Consider the following 17,904-nt stretch of genomic DNA (forward strand, 5'->3'; position numbering starts at 1 on the left):
ATGAGAGTGAAGTGTACTGGGGACACTGGGGCTGTAGTACACCATGAGTGTAGTGTAGTGCAGACTGGACTTACCTTGTGGTATCCGATGGTAGGGTGTAGGTGGGACTTACCTTCCTCGGGTGTACACGTGTACGTAGTAGTAGTGGGACACTACCTTAGGTAAACTTTACGTTGCTCTGGCAGGTCGTCTGCCTGCAACAGCTGCCGTGTTACTCCTCTGCTTCACCAATCTGTTAGAGAACGCAACCCGCAGGCTGCTACCTACGTTGACCACCATATCATCCTGGCTGGTCTGGTACCATCTGACCAGAACCTTCCAGCCTAGGATGTAGCGGGGGACTTACCTTAACCCCTCCACTGCCCCAAGCGTCTTGACATGCCTCCCTTACGTTACGATATTCCCCTATACATTTTCCCTTACGTCGCAATCTTTGACCCTTACTTAACATTTTTCCCCTCACGTTACACTTTGCGCTGCGCCTACAACCTATGTGCGTGCAGTGAAGGGGGTAAAGACGTAAGGAGAAAGTTGACAAAGGTAACGTACCTTGGAGGGCGGACGGGAGGGCGTGGGGTCTCCTGACGGAGGTGGTGGCGCCCATGAGCTTGGAGGTGGTGGCCTTGAGTCCCCGCCTGATGGTGCTGTAGGAGGTGGAGGCACCCGAGGTGCCCGAGCCGCTCATGCTGGTGGCGTTGCTGGCGGTGGTGGTGAAGGAGGGAGTGGTGCCGCTGCCGCTGCTCGTGCAGCTGTTGAGGCTACTGCTGCTACCGCTGGGGCTAGTCTTCAGCAGGAGGCTCTCCGACGCCACCACCACCACCGCCCGCTGCTGCTCCTGCTCCTCTTGCTGCTGCAGGTGCACCTGCTGTTGCTGCTGTTCCTTCCTCGCACCGCCGCCGCCGGTCAGGCTCCGGTGGAGCCGCAGGTGAGGCTTCTGCTGCTGCGCCTGCGGCTGTTGGAGCTGAAGCTGCAGCAGGTGGAGCTGCGGCTGGGAGAGGCTCTTCTTGGCCAGGCGATGGAGCAGGTGGTGGTGGTGGGGATGGTCTGGGTGAAGCGGGGACCTGGGGGGCTGCTGCTGTTGCGGCTGCGGCGCCACCCAGCTCAGGCGAGCCCAGCCTTCCCTGACCAGAGGCGGCGGAGGTGCGGCAGCGGCCGGGGGAAGAAGGCGAGGGGGTAAGGCCGGCGGAGGGCGTGTGGGGAGTGGCGGTGGGGCCTGGTCGTCGTCCCGCTGCTGCTGCTGCTGCTGCTGCTGCCTCTCCTCCTCTACCCCGCCACCACCACCACCACCCCGGCCACCCACGTCAGCCCCACAGCCTGCAAAACACAGAAAAAACAAAAATAAACATAATACTCAGCACAACCACACTATCACCACCATCATCTATAACTCATACATATATGTTATTCCAAACCAAATCCAGCGATCTTAGTGTGCCAATCTTCAGGCTCTACAATCAAGCTCTCCAAGCAGCAGTTCTTTCTCCAACTCTTATTACCTTCCTGCTTGACTTTCCATCACCTTTTACAGACCACAGCATACGAGTCCTCACACAGACAGATGACCTCACAAACACATAAGAACATCCTGACAATCACTGTACAAGCAACAACAAACAAACAGCATTACATCACACAGTTTGAACCCTAGGTCACCCACAAGACGGTGTCTACATCACCACACACGTATATCGTCACTCTTTTCAACCCCAGAAAGGAATGGATCCACGTCGCACCTTCTCGTCAACCTGAATGGCCAACCACTCACTCAAAAACATTCCAACTAACATATATCAAAGATCACATCCAACACACACACACACACACACACACCTGGTGGACATGGCTGGTGTCCTGTGCACTGATAAAGTCCCCCTATAGAAGAGGCTCCTTGGGCAAGATGGTTGGATATATATATATATATATATATATATATATATATATATATATATATATATATATATATATATATATATATATATTATATATATATATATATATATATATATATATCATTCCTTTTATACGCTTAAGATTTGTAGAAATCTTTCCTTGACAATGATAACCAATGAGGCACTCACGAACACCTGCACCAATGGGGCACTTCCCACTAAACCAGCACATCATATCTGAACCAATCAGAGATCAGCACATCATATCTGAACCAATCAGAGCGCATATCATGCTAGATCTAATTTCCACACGTAATACACGGTAAATACATGTCACTATCTCGTTTAATTCAAAATCACAACTCCATACGTGTACAAAAGATTGTAGGTACTGCATCACCAGAGAATAAAATACCCCCATTACTCTGGGTGGAAGCAGTGAATTTGAACTCCACCATTATTGCCCCATATGGACTCAGGATCGAGACATTAGAAAAAAAATGACTGGAATGGCTGGCCACAAATGCACTCCAAACACTTTTTTTGTTGTTGTCATCCACCGTTAATGTTTCTCATGTCTTCCAACACCACCGCCACACAGCCAGGAAAGAACCCAGTGGTATGTTGGCGTTTGCTTTCCTTTGTACTGCCAGAGGCCTCGACTCATTCGAGACCGACGTTCTCTCAACAGAAGAAAATGAGAAGCAGTCCTACTCAATGGGATGCACCTCAGCCAGCAATAGAAAACAAACCAGTCAAAGGAAGTGACGAGGACGAACCTAAGTATGAAATTATAAGACATTCAGAAAAAGGAGAAAAGTAGAAGCCATTAGCGAAAACAAAAAACGAAAGAGTTCTATTCAGTATGCAAAGCTCCATTCAAGGACATCAAGTGAGGACACACACACACACACACACAAACACACATGGTGCACATAAAGCAAAAGTAGCAATCAATGTTCAATAAGCCAACTCTCATCTGTGAAAAGGCTCGTGAGATTCATCTCTCTCTCTCTCTCTCTCTCTCTCTCTCTCTCTCTCTCTCTCTCTCTCTCTCTCTCTCTCTCTCTCTTTTTACAAATGGTTCTCTAGGTTGAACGCTGTCGAGAGACTGTCTAATACGATTACTTACTTGAACGTTCCTACTTTGTTTAAAACTTTTCATATTACTGTAGTCTTCAGCAATAATAATAATACGGTTAGAGAAAGTCTTGTCTGAAATTCTGTAAATTCCTAGAGGGGCTGTGTGTACAATATCCCCTGTAAGGAGTGTGGTCAGTCTTACACTGGTCAAACTGGTAAGGCTCTTAATATCAGGGTTAAAGAACATGTAGACAGCGTTAGGCATGGTCAAGAATCTCAGGCAATATCTGTCCACCTGAAAGACTGGTCACAGAATCGACTAGAGCAGTGTTATACAATGTATCTGCAATGGATAGAAATATTGTTGAATCGTCGCTTATCAAACATAGTAGAGATATAAATAGGAATCACTATGGTTTGTATAAATCATAGAACTTTCTACCTTAAAAAGTGTAAATATGTTTTCTACAACAAAGGTTAACCTGAGTTTGTAACTTGAGTGAGGTGAGGTCGTCGAAGGTGACCGGTGCCCTCATTCCTTCACCTGTTCCTTAATTCACTCGCCGGCCCCGCCCAGTGGCGGCTGGTATATCAGATTCTGGGTTTCTTTATCTATACTCAGTCCTGACGGTGTAATTATACGAAAGCACATGACACTTCGCATTTCCCGTTTTCTTATTTTTAGATACACATATATATATATATATATATATTCAGAAGCAGTGACATCTTTGCGTTCAAATTAATCATTTAGAATCTGATGTTGTAATGACATGACTTTATACCGACAGTCAGCTTACGCAGCTCCTGGCAACACAGCTTCAGCTATGAAGGACCGAAAAGTCCTCTCAGGCTGACCTGTCTGGTTACCGCCACAAAACTGATGTTGGAATTAGAGATCAAAACGCTGATGCGACTGGCAACTGACTTGGACGCAAGCCGCTAGAGAATATCATCATGGTCCTCACGTCGTGAAAAAAAAACGTAATAATAGGAATAACTGGTGAAGCTGAGGACGAATATTCTCCCGTCCATAACAAAATCACGATAGCGTGTACAGCAAGCGATGTCTGACCCTCCCGTGGTAAACAGCTGTGCTCCCTTGAGGAAGCGGACACTTGCACCTCTGACTAGTCGTTCATCCATGACCTCAAACCACAGCTTCGTGTCCATGGTAACATAGGAACAATCTCATCTGAGGCATAACTGACACTACAGTGGGTCCTCAAATACGTCTTTCACCGGGCGGTTGTAAACACAACGCACAGCAGTGAGAGTGAAACACGTCACAAGTACTTAGTTATGAGGGGAACGATCACAAGCCACACTGAGAGCACACCCACACACACACACACACGCGCGCGCGCGCGCTCGTACAGACACCGCTTCATCAGGGACAACAAGTGTGAAAGAAGCACAGCGAGACATGTGACTTTCACCTCTGGCACCAGACTGCCTAGCCCTTCACAGAAGAGAGGCAGGCTGGGTTCTCAGAGCCTTCTGAAAAGACGGTAGGCTGGGCTCTTGAAACATTCAGAAGAGATCGTGCGCTGGATTCTGATAACTTCAGGAAGAGAGACGGTAACACACTCGCAAGACACTCCTGAAACCACACACTGCACGATGTCTGAACTAGAAGGGGCTTTCCTCTGATGATGATGATGACCCCACTTGTTATGGAGGGTGACACGGTCGTCCAGGGGAACGGCGAGATTCATACATTCACCAAACTGCCTCACAAGATTCAACGTATGAATCTTGGTGCTAAACACATGGGTCCCTCAGTCCACCTCTGCATCTTGCCTTATACATTACTGTCCATGTATAGAGGTACTGACCTACCTTGTACGGTGCCTGTATCTACCAACTGAACACACACGAGGCCCTTCATTAAGGCAGACTAGGTACCAGCGTCATCATAATGGCCAAGCTACAAACCCAAATAACCAATAAAAAAGAGGAAAACTCCGTTGAAAACTATTTCCCAGAGTTCTCAAATAATTCCCAGGGCTGGGAAGTGACACAGAATTCTAATACTCACGGGCAAAGCTTGTGGTTTCATTTCATTGGGCGAAATGAAAATGGGAAGGAATGGACGATAATGGTGGACGGGGGGAGGGAGGAGGAAGGTAGACTCGCTAATGGTGGGGTTGGCAGGCGAGCGTTAGGGATCCTGGAGGGTGTGAATAGTGAGCATGAGGGGTGGATATGCTAATGTGGGAAAAGGTGCGTGAAGAACCGTCATGCTGGAGGGAAGTGATGGGTGGTGGTGGAGGTGGTGGTGGTGGAGGGCTTGGTGGCGGGTGACATCTGTAACCAAACTATGGGTTGATCAAGAAGGACCTTCTGGTTCTCGCTGAATCTGGCCAAGGGTTAGCCAATGACTCTCTGGTTCCTACTAAAATTGATAAAGGGTCCTGAAACTGGTGAAGTATCCCCTATTTCTTCTGAAACTGGGGAAGGATCCCCTATTCTTCGTGAAACTCGTCAATGATCCTCTGGTTTAGAAAAAAAAAAAAAAATAACCAGGGACTCGTAAGAAAGACTAATGCCTGACGATACGTCTAAACAAGCCCTATATATATATATAAATATATATATATATATATATATATATATATATATATATATATATATATATATATATATATATATTTATACAAAGTATAATATAAAAATATATATATATTATTTATTTATCTATTTTGCTTTGTCGTTGTCTTCCGCGCCTGGGGATAGGTGAGAAATACTTCCCACGTATTCCCTGCGTGTCGTAGAAGGCGACTAAAAGGGGAGGGAGCGGGGGGCTGGAAATCCTCCCTTCTCGTTTTTAGTTTTCCAAAAGAAGGAACAGACGAGGGGGCCAAGTGGGGATATTCCCTCAAGGGCTCAGTCTTCTGTTCTTAACGCTACCTCGCTAAAGCGGGAAATGGCGAATACTACATATATATATATATATATATATATATATATATATATATATATATATATATATATATATATATTATCCCTGGGGATAGGGGATTAAGAATACTTCCCACGTATTCCCTGCGTGTCGTAGAAGGCGACTAAAAGGGGAGGGAGCGGAGGGCTGGAAATCCTCCCCTCTCGTTTTTTTTTTCAATTTTCCAAAGGAAGGGACAGAGGGGGCCAGGTGAGGATATTCCAGAAAAGGCCCAGTCCTCTGTTCTTAACGCTACCTTGCTAACGCGGGAAATGGCGAATAGTTTAAAAGATATATATATATATATATATATATATATATATATATATATATATATATATATATATATGGCACATCATCCCAGCGTTTACAGGTAACTGAAATTGTGAGAGTGGAGCCTCCGACCATCGGCCACACTAAGGTCGGTACAGCGGAGATATTTGTGGAAAACCTTGACAAGTACACATAGTGTACCACACCAGCCGGGTGGTGGCGCTTACCTATGCCTAAAGACCTGGGCCTTGAGTGCAATAATTTAACACCATGCGTACGACGATTTAATCCCGTGAAAACTACGATCAAACTCCTTGAGTACGACGACTTAACCTCTTGAGTACGAAGACTTAACCTCTTAAAACGAAGACTTAACCTCTTGAGTACGACGACTTAACCTCTTGAAAAGTACGATTCAACCCCTTGACTACGATGGCTTAACCCCTTTGAGTACATCGACTTAATCACATAAGTACGAGCATTACGGCAAATGCTCTCTCTCTCTCTCTCTCTCTCTCTCTCTCTCTCTCTCTCTCTCTCTCTCTCTCTCTCTCTCTCTCTCTGGCAGTGTGAGCCAAGCAAGCCAACACGTTGCACATCTGCATTCATGTCACATTCCAGCAGCAAGATTCAGTGAATAATACCATTCACCTACGACAACAACAACAACATGGACAACGGTACGACCCTTGGGTACGACTCTCAAGCGACGCCGGTACGACACTTCGGGTGACATACTTGCCTTTGACCTGACCCTAAAACACTGTACACCCCAGTGTTTCTGATGGGTGTTGGCAGTGTGGTGACCAGTCTTGGGTTTCAAATGTCACATGTATTTTCACGAATTTCGTGTGTTACACTGATTTCAGCGGCAACATTTTCACATCTTGTTACAACAGAGTACATCTAGCGTAACCGGATGTACTCAACTTACAGATTAGATAAGATACATACACCGCGTAGCATCATTTCCGACACCACTAAATGCACTCAAACCAACGACCACACAAACTCGCTGTTTACTGTATAAAAACCTGAAAACATTTCATGACCAACAACCTCAACCAAAATCCTCTCGAGTTTTTAATTCATGAATCGACCCGTCACGGAGGAGCAGTTTGGAAACTCCTGAATAACCACATAAGGTATGCGAGAGCCTCGCCACAACCACCCTCTCTCTCGAGACGTGTCATCACGGCGCACCCCAAGTTACCTACGGAAAACTAACACGGTATCATCCTTACAAGACATAATAATGGTAGACTCAACAAAGATAAACAGATATATATATATATATATATATATATATATATATATATATATATATATATATGTGTGTGTGTGTGTGTGTGTGTGTGTGTGTGTGTGTGTGTGTGTGTGTGTGTGTGTGACCTTCAATCACCCAACAACCCACGGGATAAGACCACTCTACATCACTTCATCAACGTAGCAGAGGCCAGAAGTTCGACTGGCGAGTGGAATGCTCCGCGGAGCCGCCAAGCCGCGTTCCCATCCACGTCACGAGCGGCTGCTACTTTTGCGCTCGCCATGGCGCTTGCAATCCTCGAAAATCAGCCGTTCAGATTCAAGTCTGATTCCCGAATATATCTGGGACGAAGCAATTCATCACATTTCACAAAATACAAACCTCCACCTAAGAGCCTACATGGGCCGCCATGTGAGATCGGTCTGTCATTGACAAGAGCCCGTGCTAGGCTAGTCTTCACACACACACACACACACACACACACACACACACACACACACACACACGTCTGACTCATTCCTGAAAATGTTCTCAAGATGGAAGAGCGAGACGGCAGCAACTCCTGTGGAGGATTACTACAAAGGTTCCTAAGTGACATACACAAGAGACAGGAGATGTAAAGAGACAAACTTCTACTGTTATATATATATATATATATATATATATATATATATATATATATATATATATATATATATATATATATATATATATATCCCTGGGGATAGGGGAGAAAGAATACTTTCCATGTATTCCGTGCGTGTCGTAGTAGGCGACTAAAAGTGAGGGGAGCGGAGGGCTGGAAATCCTCCCCTCTCGTTTCTAGTTTTCCTAAAGAAGGAACAGTGTATCTTTCATGAATTTTGTGTTTGTTGTATCTGACGCATGAAACAGATTCAGGCTTCATGTATGACCTTCTGTTACCGATTGCTATTACATCCAAAAACACGTGTTACAATTTCCAGACCATTTTAAAGTTCATTGCAACTTTTCTCACCAAAGCAAGCCCAAAAAATAGATAGAAAAAAAAAAATATTTCGTATTCTATATGGAATTAAACCACAGTTTCCACTCCTACTGTGGGTAGAAGAAAGTGTAAGTTGAACGTTCATTTTGTTATAAAAAACAAGAACTAAAGTCTATTGAAGCAATGTGTCATGTTAACCCAGGAACAAGCCACAGTACTATCATCCGTACTCACCCACATCTATCATCAGTATGACTATCATTTGCAGGTAAGATATCCGCCACAATATTCAGTTCATTGGAAAATCAAACTATATATTCTAAAAGTTTAAGATACGGCCTTTTCCTGTGTGTATTTCAATTGTTTTGTTTACGCTTAAATAAACTTCTTTATCTAAGGTGATAAAAACATAATAATGAAAATCCTTAATAAGTCACAATGATAATGATAATGGCAGTAGTAATTGTTGTAGTAGCAGAAGTAGTAGTAGTAGTAGTAGTAGTAGTAGTAGTAGTAGTAGTAGTAGTAGTAGTAGAAGCAGCAGTTTAGGCCACAAAAACTCAAGAGGTTCGTTCACTCCATCCTTCCATTTCGTCCTTCTTGTTCCCTCTCACTCCAGACGTCTATATCCTCTTAAGTCTGTCTCGCCACACTCCTCCCCCTTCCACTCCGTACGTCCACATCATTCTCAAGCATACTCAGCTTACCACCATCTCTCTCTCTCTCTCTCTCTCTCTCTCTCTCTCTCTCTCTCTCTCTCTCTCTCTCTCATTCCTTACTCGATCAACTCTCTTCACATCCACTTACCTTCTCTACATCCAGCACATCCACCCTCTCCGTAACTTGCACTTATTACACATGAGTCTCATCCATACCACACCGCTGGGACTAACATACACACAAAACAAACCTATCTTTGCCTCCACAACCAGTGCTTTCTCCTTCCACTTCCACACACTGGAGATGAGGGGGTCGTGTGAGATCACCAGCTGGGGAAAAGGAGACAATGTACGAGCAACAGCTGGAGCACAACGGTGACAATATACGAGCAACAGCTGGAGATATACACAAGTGGTTAAGTAGTTCCTGAGTGACACATGGAGGAGTCTTGACCCCTGCAAAGCCTCGCTTACTTTGTACTTCATAGCCGCCGCCACCCAGCAGGCACGCCAAGGTCGGGAGGCGAATTGGGAGATCGGCCTCGCATCCCAATTAGCGGTACTGGATGTACCCCATTTCACCTTCCAATACTTAAACTTCCTATTTCGGCAACCAGTCCCTAACTGTCTTTCCTGTACCTGCCTATTTGACCAACTTATTCTGCATGTTAGCTTTGTAACTGCCTATTTCGCCCACCAAAGTTCAGATACCACTACATTGGCCGCCATAATCATGATAAATATATAGCGACTCCCGAATCAAAGTTAGTCATGATATATAAATATATTTCATCACCTTATTCACACACACACACACACACACACACATATATATATATATATATATATATATATATATATATATATATATATATATATATATATATATATATTATTAGGGCATATCACCTTCATATGTCTGATACGAGGTTATTTGAGAACAGAGATAATTTATGAGGATCTTAAAATTCATAATTATATTATGTACAACCATTTGAGGCATCAGGGACAAATGTACACAAATATTACATCTTCTTGGACTACCACAGACTGAAGCAAGCACTTGTGTCTTGGATCAGTAAGTGTCTTCACTAACCTGTTGCAAACGCTAATCTTGGATGTCACCTTAGTCGCTTGCCAAGTAAACGTTTACACAAACCTGAGTCCCTTACTAAAGATCTTTGCACACACAACACTTCGCCTGGCACAAGTAAGGTTTTCATTCTAAAGCTTGTAAATCAAACACTTAACATGCATAGGCAATGACGATCATTTCAATACTGTATATTGTCATGTACCTAAAAACGTCGCTACAATAGTATTTGCTGTCCTTAATACCTTCGTGCTCAAAGGTCGTAACGTCGCGCTCAGGAACTTGACAGATCTAATCATAATGTCATATAAAAAGATTATCCAAAATACAGGAGTAACATGGGAAGGTAGAAAGACTGAACCACAACACCCTGACAGACGAATCGCAAATTATTATTGTAATGTGGATGATTTCTGCTGCCCCCATGGTATATACTCATATATATATATATATATATATATATATATATATATATATATATATATATATATATATATATATATATATATATCCCTGGGGATAAGACAGAAAGATTACTTCCCACGTATTCCCTGCGTGTCGTAAAAGGCGACTAAAATGGGAGGGAGCGGGAGGCTGGAAATCCTCCCCTCCATTTTTTTTTTCTTTTCTTTTTTTTTTGCTTTTCCGAAAGAATGAACAGAGAAGGAGGCCAAGTGAGGATGTTCTCTCTTAGGCTCATTTCTGTTCTTAACGCTACCTCACTAATACGGGAAATGGAGAATATATATATATATATATATATATATATATATATATATATATATATATATATATATATATATATATATATATAAAGAAGCTGTTCCTCAGGGAGCAACCTTGCACCCCTGGTGTTTCTCATCCTCCCACCCATGAACGGTACACACGCAAACCACAGCTCTTGTTATCATGATGTACGGAGGCCACCAGAACAGACACGTACACCACATCTGTACAACACGTGACCCTTATGCGTACAAGACAATGGAACATTATATTCGGACACTGACCAAGTCTTCAACTGGGCTACTGGATATAACACGATATATAAGAGATAAGTTTCAACTATTTCGTCTGGGAAGGAAAGGGAGAAATGAAAACACGTACAAAATACACAAATGAACATCAGCACATCACAAAAAAAATAAGGAAAACAAATAGAAGCAATGAATTCTGTAGGACAGTGAGGCCAGCACAACACACCACACGAACACTGACTGCCTCCTGAAAGACAACGGAAGGCTGGACTCTGCCAACCTTCAAGACAAGAAAACTGAGAATGACGCATCTTAAATCAAGCATTTCTTGCCTGATTCCGTCCCTGAGGTCCCCACCATGATGAGTGGCGTTACTGAGGTCCCCACCATGAGTGGCGTTACTGAGGTCCCCACCATGATGAGTGGTGTTACTGAGGTCCCAACCATGATGAGTGGCGTTACTGAGGTCCCCACCATGATGAGTGGTGTTACTGAGGTCCCCACCATGATGAGTAGAGTTACTGAGGTCCCCACCATCCCAGTCCCTCAACTGGTTCCAAAGTTGTGAGGAGAAAAATGAAAAATACCCTGACCTCCTCTGTGAACACCATGACCTCCTCCTCAGTGGCCTTGACCTTGCAGGGGCGATCCAAGTCATGAGTCATGACACGTCACGTGTTGGTGAGTACTATTTGAATCAACTACAACACACTCCCACACACACACACACACACACACACACACACACACACACACACACACACACACACACAAAAGTAAAGACAAGGTACATATATACAAAAGGTTAAGTGACAGGGTGACACAAGTGACACACAAACAGTGTGGCCACCATTATATCCTCACTAATGTAAAGACAAAAATGCCACAAATACTAAGATAGATTATGGTATAAACCTCCGGGTGCCACACTCTTCAACTTTGATGTACTTACACTGTAAATATCAAATGAAACACATGGGTCAGTAACTGTTCAATTCCTTGGAAATAATCAAGGATCATTCATAGGGTCGAAAAACCCCGAGGAACGTTGAAGTATAAAGGAAGAGTGCATGTACGAAGCCAGGATGTAGGGTGAAGGTAAGACACGTACGGGCCGCGGCCTTCAACAACTTAGCTAATCACAGGAACGATACAGAAGCCTGATCCTACCCAATAGGTTCTCAGACATAGAGCAGAACCTTTGAAATCAAACACGATATAGTTAGGATAATCTTGTCATAACGGAATTACTTTTGTGTGTTTCAGGGAATGAGTTTTACACTCGTAATGCCCCTGTGTGTGTGTGTGTGTGTGTGTGTGTGTGAGTGTGTGTGGATCATCTCCAGTGTACCCAGCCCTCACGTACCGTACAGTTATTTAGGACACCCACTAAATTCCACCGGACTCTTGAAGCTCTTCTCAGTAACAAGAGGCAAACACTCTCTACTGGAACTGGCCACCAGGTGCACCGGTCGGCCCCTCGTAGGAGGTCAACTCCACGTCCCGCCGACGCAAGTCATCTGGCAGGTCTGAATCCCACCACCTGATCCTCACGCCTGGCCAGCCAGCCACTGACACCCACCCCACACCGACGACCTGCCTCTCACTCTGCCAACACCGTTTCCACGAGACCAGACACTGGGGCTATGGTAACCCTCATAACTCCTGCCACACCATTAAACTCATGCCATTCAGGATCCTCGAACAAGAAAAAACTTATATACGAGACATGTGTGAGTATCATACGACGACAGTATCACGTGGAATATACGAGGACACGATATAACTGTACATCCATGCCCGGTTCCCATGGCGGTGTCCGGGTAATGACCCAGTGGAGTTCACTCATCATAAATTTAGTGGTAACACCTGAACCATTCCAGTGTCGTCATATGTAATCATTCGGACATAATGTATATCGCTTGATTACAACTTCTCTGACCTACACACGTCATACGCATATGTATACCTATTCATGGTGTCGTTGATTAGGAATCTTCTTCATGTACTATTCTCAGCAGCATGGCACCTCCTGTGCCCTGGACGTGCACACGCGACGCATGCTTTCCTCCATGCGCAAGCTTGCCATGCGTGTGCGTACGTACGTATGTGCAAATCCCGAGGGATGAGAGCACGTGATCAGAGGGTGGCCGGGGAGGGTAGAGCACTGCCCAAGAACCGCTACATAGTTGTCATACCAAGACCACAACGGGCCGGACCCACAACCATAACAACCCGGGCCACAACATCTGGCCCCCCACGCCCCCATGGTCTCTGGCTAAAACATGCATAAAACCTTCTTGTGTGTCTTACCAGAGCGACTGTACCGACGGCTGATCGCTGCAGCAGCAGCAACAGGAGGATGAGGAGGACGACCTGGAGGAGGAGGTCTAGCTGGAGGTGGAGGTCGAGGGGGAGGAGGGGGCGGTCTAGGACGAAGAGGGAAGGCAGGGAGGGAGGAGGCCATGACGTCAGAGTGTGTGGTGGTGGTAGCGGGTAACCTCTGTCGGTGTTTCTTGGGGCAGCTGAATAATGATGATGATGATGATGATGCCACTGCCAGTGGCCAGCCAGCCGCCTCCGCCACCATCACCAGCACCGCCGCCGGCGCTAGGGTCGTCCCTCTCCGGCCACCAACAACACGACACTACCACCGCCGCTCCTCCTCCAGCAGCAACACCGCCACCACCACCACCACGCCAACACCTCCACCACCACCACCACCATCATTTTCCTTCCCCTGGGACAAGAGGCCGGTCTGTTCCCGTTTCTCGGAACCTTCTTACGTCATTTCCTTAACTGGTGAGGTTCCCTACAATCCACAACACTTCCTCCGCGTGCGACCAACACTTCACCACCGATCGAGTGCGTCCAAGACCGCTCGCACTCTCAGCCGCGACGCACTCGTGAACAGTCACTGCACTCAACACACTGGCGCTGGGGGGAGAAGGCCGGGCCGTCCGTCACGACGTGCGACTTGCACAAGGATGCCGTGACGTAGGAGAGTCCGCGATGACGCAGCAGGAGCAACCACGTGGTGATGTAAACACACACACACACTCTCTCTCTCCCCAGAGGTCCTGTCGCTTCCTGCTTCCTCTTGAGTATGAGTGTGTGTGAGTGAGTGTGTGTGTGTGGGTCTATTGAGGCACTCACTGTGTGGGAGGATAGGGGAACGGGGTCAACCTCAACGCACTTTCCTGACGCACACGAGGTCACAACAAGGACGGCGAGTGTGAGGGAGAGACTTAAGTGTGTGTGTGGGTGGTGGGGTTGGGAGCAGGCTGGCCGACCTGTCCACCAGTAGAGCACTGCTGCGCCTCAGCCACCACACGCCACACTCTCCCTCTCCTCCTCCTCACACCGCGCCCTCAACTCCCACGGGCAGCCTCGCAGCAGCAGTACCCGCCGCTGCGCCGCGCCGCGCCCACAACGCCGAAGGGAAGTGACAACAGCGAGACAGCTCCCTCCTCCCCAAACACACTGCGCCCCATCAATCCTACACTCACTCTCCTCCCAACTTACTCCCATGAACAAAACAACCACATAAGCAGCAGCAGCAGCAGCAGCACTTTGTTTAATAAAGTGTTTACTGCCCCCCCCCCCACCCATCCACCGACCGCCACTGTCTACCCCTCTCCCACCCACCCCGCCACTTGACACTTGCTTCACCACTTTTTCTGTCCTACACCACCACCACCACCACCACCATCACCACCACCACCACACTTGTACACTTCCTGAACACCAAACCACACCCTCCCCCCCCCTCCTCCCTCCCCCTAGCCGCTCCTCTCATTCAAACCTCCATCGCCCCCCACCCCTCCCCTCCCCCAAGCTTCCGCCTCCGGGGGGTGGGAGGGGATGGTTGGGAAAGCAGGTTCACACGGACGGAAATGTCCAAGAAGCACATTCTTGTCTCCCCCCTCCCTCTCTTTCCCGTCTCCCTCCCCCTCCTAGCTTTCACCATCCTCTACCACCACCACCATCACCACCAGGACCTTCACCAAGACGACGCTCCCACAGTTTCTAAGTAAGACTCACGTCACTCGCCTGTATACATGCCGACCCAGGTCCTTTCTGTACTGGGGTGCGAACAACAACACTTCGGCCGAGGAAGTCATCCATACACACACACACACACACACACACACACACACACACACACGCGCGTATGCACACAATTACCCACGACGGTTAGAGTGGGCGTGTGTGTTGTATCTCCACGGGAGGGCTAGTGTGCAAGACCAACACCACCAAGAACCTGTCATATTAACACACGTGACGCCCACGACCACTCCTCCTTCAGGAGGGAGACACATGGTGCCACCCTCCACCTACACACTACGTCATGGGAGATCCCCACCATCACCAACACGGTCAGGGATGTAGGGCGTCCTAGGGCTGGGGGCTGGGGGGACGCGCGAGCGACTGAGGAACGCACGTTGTCACCGGGCACTCGTGACAGTGGCACTGAGAATGTCAGAGCAGCAGCAGCAGCAGCAGCAGCCCGGGCACAGTGCCACCACTCTTACTCCTCATCCTCCCCACCTCCCCTCCATCCTTACCCCCACCCTCCTCCCTGCCTCCAAGTCCTCCCCTACCTTATTATTACTGAGCCAGTCCTCCCCCTCCCCAACCCAACCCCCAACCTAAGCACCTCTTGTGCATCTTGTGAGGTTATCTTCTTCTTCTTCTTCTTCTTCTTCCTCTTCTTCATCTTCCTCTTGCTTCCCCAACGTCCGCTGTTCAGTAATCATAATCATTGTAACCTGATTATATACTATCCATCGCACGAGGTCGCTGCTCCTCCAAACGTGTCCAGCCTTCAACCAAACATAATATCTTCAAGTCGTCCTCAACACAGCCTCACCCACACTAACAAAGCTAATAATCTCTTGAGTCATTCTTTGGTAACCTTTAACCTGACTAACAAAGGTAATAATCTCTGTCTTTTGTGGGAGTAAAGTTCACTCACTCTAACGAGGGATCCTAGTGGTTACTGCTGACGAACAGGTTGTAGTGTTGTTTGTCTGGTGATAATGGACCCAAAGTTAGGGTCGCAAGGGGGCCTACACTGGTCCAACATGGGAGCTAACACTGGTCCAACATGGGGGCCCACACTGGTCCAACATGGGCGCCAACACTAGTCCAACATGGGAGCCAACACTGGTCCAACATGGGGGCCTACACTGGTCCAACATGGGGGCCTACACTGGTCCAACATGGGGGCCTACACTGGTCCAACATGGGGGCCTACACTGGTCCAACATGGGAGCTAACACTGGTCCAACATGGGGGCCCACACTGGTCCAACATGGGCGCCCACACTGGTCTAACATGGGGGCCCACACTGGTCCAACATGGGCGCCCACACTGGTCTAACATGAGGGCCCACACTGGTCTAACATGGGCGCCCACACTGGTCTAACATGAGGGCCCACACTGGTCTAACATGGGCGCCCACACTGGTCTAACATGGGAGCCAACATTGGTCCAACATGGGCGCCCACACTGCTCTAACATGGGAGCTAACACTGGTCCAACATGGGGGCCTACAAATGACCCATCTTGGGGCTCCAAACTGGCCCGTCCCGGGCCCCCTCACTCACGCCCACCTCCTCTGCCGCTGGATGTGTTCATGACAACAAAAATATACCCGGCGAAATTGCCTTCAGTTAAGAGCAGTTGTATGTCAGCTTTTTCTGTGTCTAGTTTGCAATGGCATTTAATGTTTCTGTCAAACACACACACACACACACACACACACACACACACACACACACACACACTGGGAAGATCAAGTGCAGGAAAAAAACTTACACAATGGTGATGACTGTATGAAACCCCCTTCAAAAACGCACAGAACTAACGAACACCGATGAAGGAACAAAGAGGGCAAGACACCCAACTAATGGGATGTAAGACACCCAAATTATGGGATATTTCTGAATACAAAAATAACTGGGATAATTAAGACTCCTGGAAACAAGGTTTCTAAGAGTGGAGACAGGAAGGTCGGGCACATCACGTCACAGCACACCAGAAACGAGAGGAACTGAGACACCATCATCACAGCATCACAGCTTCACACACAGCTGAGTGGATGTTGACAATATGATGTGTGATACAGTGACCCGTGAGAAGGATCGTGTAGTGGTGGAGTTTGAATCTACGGTCAACGAGGACAGAGCATGGGGTTCCGAGTGGACATCGCACACTCAAACAAGGTCCTGTCATGGTGAAAGCAACTGAGACATGAACAAGGTCACCCACCTGGAAGATGCAGTTCCATAACCTAGGTAAAGCCCAGCGTGATGGAAGGTTGTGTGGGAACGTACAGAGGAGGTTAGGGCTTCATAAAGTGAGGGAAGGTCAGACGGGAGAGAAATGTGGCTCAAAACAAGATATCAAAGAACAAAACACTTTTAGGAATGTGCTGAGGGGAGACTGAAGAAAGACATCTGCCAACAAGCACGTGAGAGGTGGAGGAGCAAGGAATGAATGTGGCAAACTGAAGGAAGAAGGAACAAAAAAAATAAAAAAAAAAGTTATTGTAGACAAAGTGGAGGAAAATTCAAAACTATTCCATAATTTATGGGGAATAAATTTTGGCTTATATAGTATCCCATCAGGCTATGAGATTCACAAGGCTAAGCTGGAGACAATGACAAGGAAACACAAATTTAAAAGAGTATTTATAGTAGACACCACAGCCCAAACATGAGCGAGATGGGATGGGGGAGAGTTGA

At 46.9% G+C, this 17,904-nt stretch overlaps 1 protein-coding gene across 6 annotated transcripts in view; it reads right to left on the reverse strand.

Moving 5' to 3' along the window:
• Dab (DAB adaptor protein) overlaps positions 1 to 17,904 on the reverse strand; it is a 112,612-nt gene that overhangs the window by 74,754 nt on the left and 19,954 nt on the right. For 2 of the 6 annotated variants that reach the window (XM_071662955.1, XM_071662956.1), the window contains exon 2: positions 550 to 1,314. In XM_071662955.1, coding sequence (XP_071519056.1) covers positions 550 to 1,314 — 765 coding nt within the window. Of the gene's footprint in view, positions 1 to 549; positions 1,315 to 13,465; positions 14,704 to 15,518; positions 15,623 to 17,904 lie in introns of those variants that run through there. The other 4 variants (XM_071662952.1, XM_071662953.1, XM_071662954.1 and 1 more) reach the window with 4 other exon arrangements.

This window comes from Panulirus ornatus, chromosome 6 (assembly GCF_036320965.1).
Source record: "Panulirus ornatus isolate Po-2019 chromosome 6, ASM3632096v1, whole genome shotgun sequence".
NCBI lineage: Eukaryota > Metazoa > Arthropoda > Malacostraca > Decapoda > Palinuridae > Panulirus > Panulirus ornatus.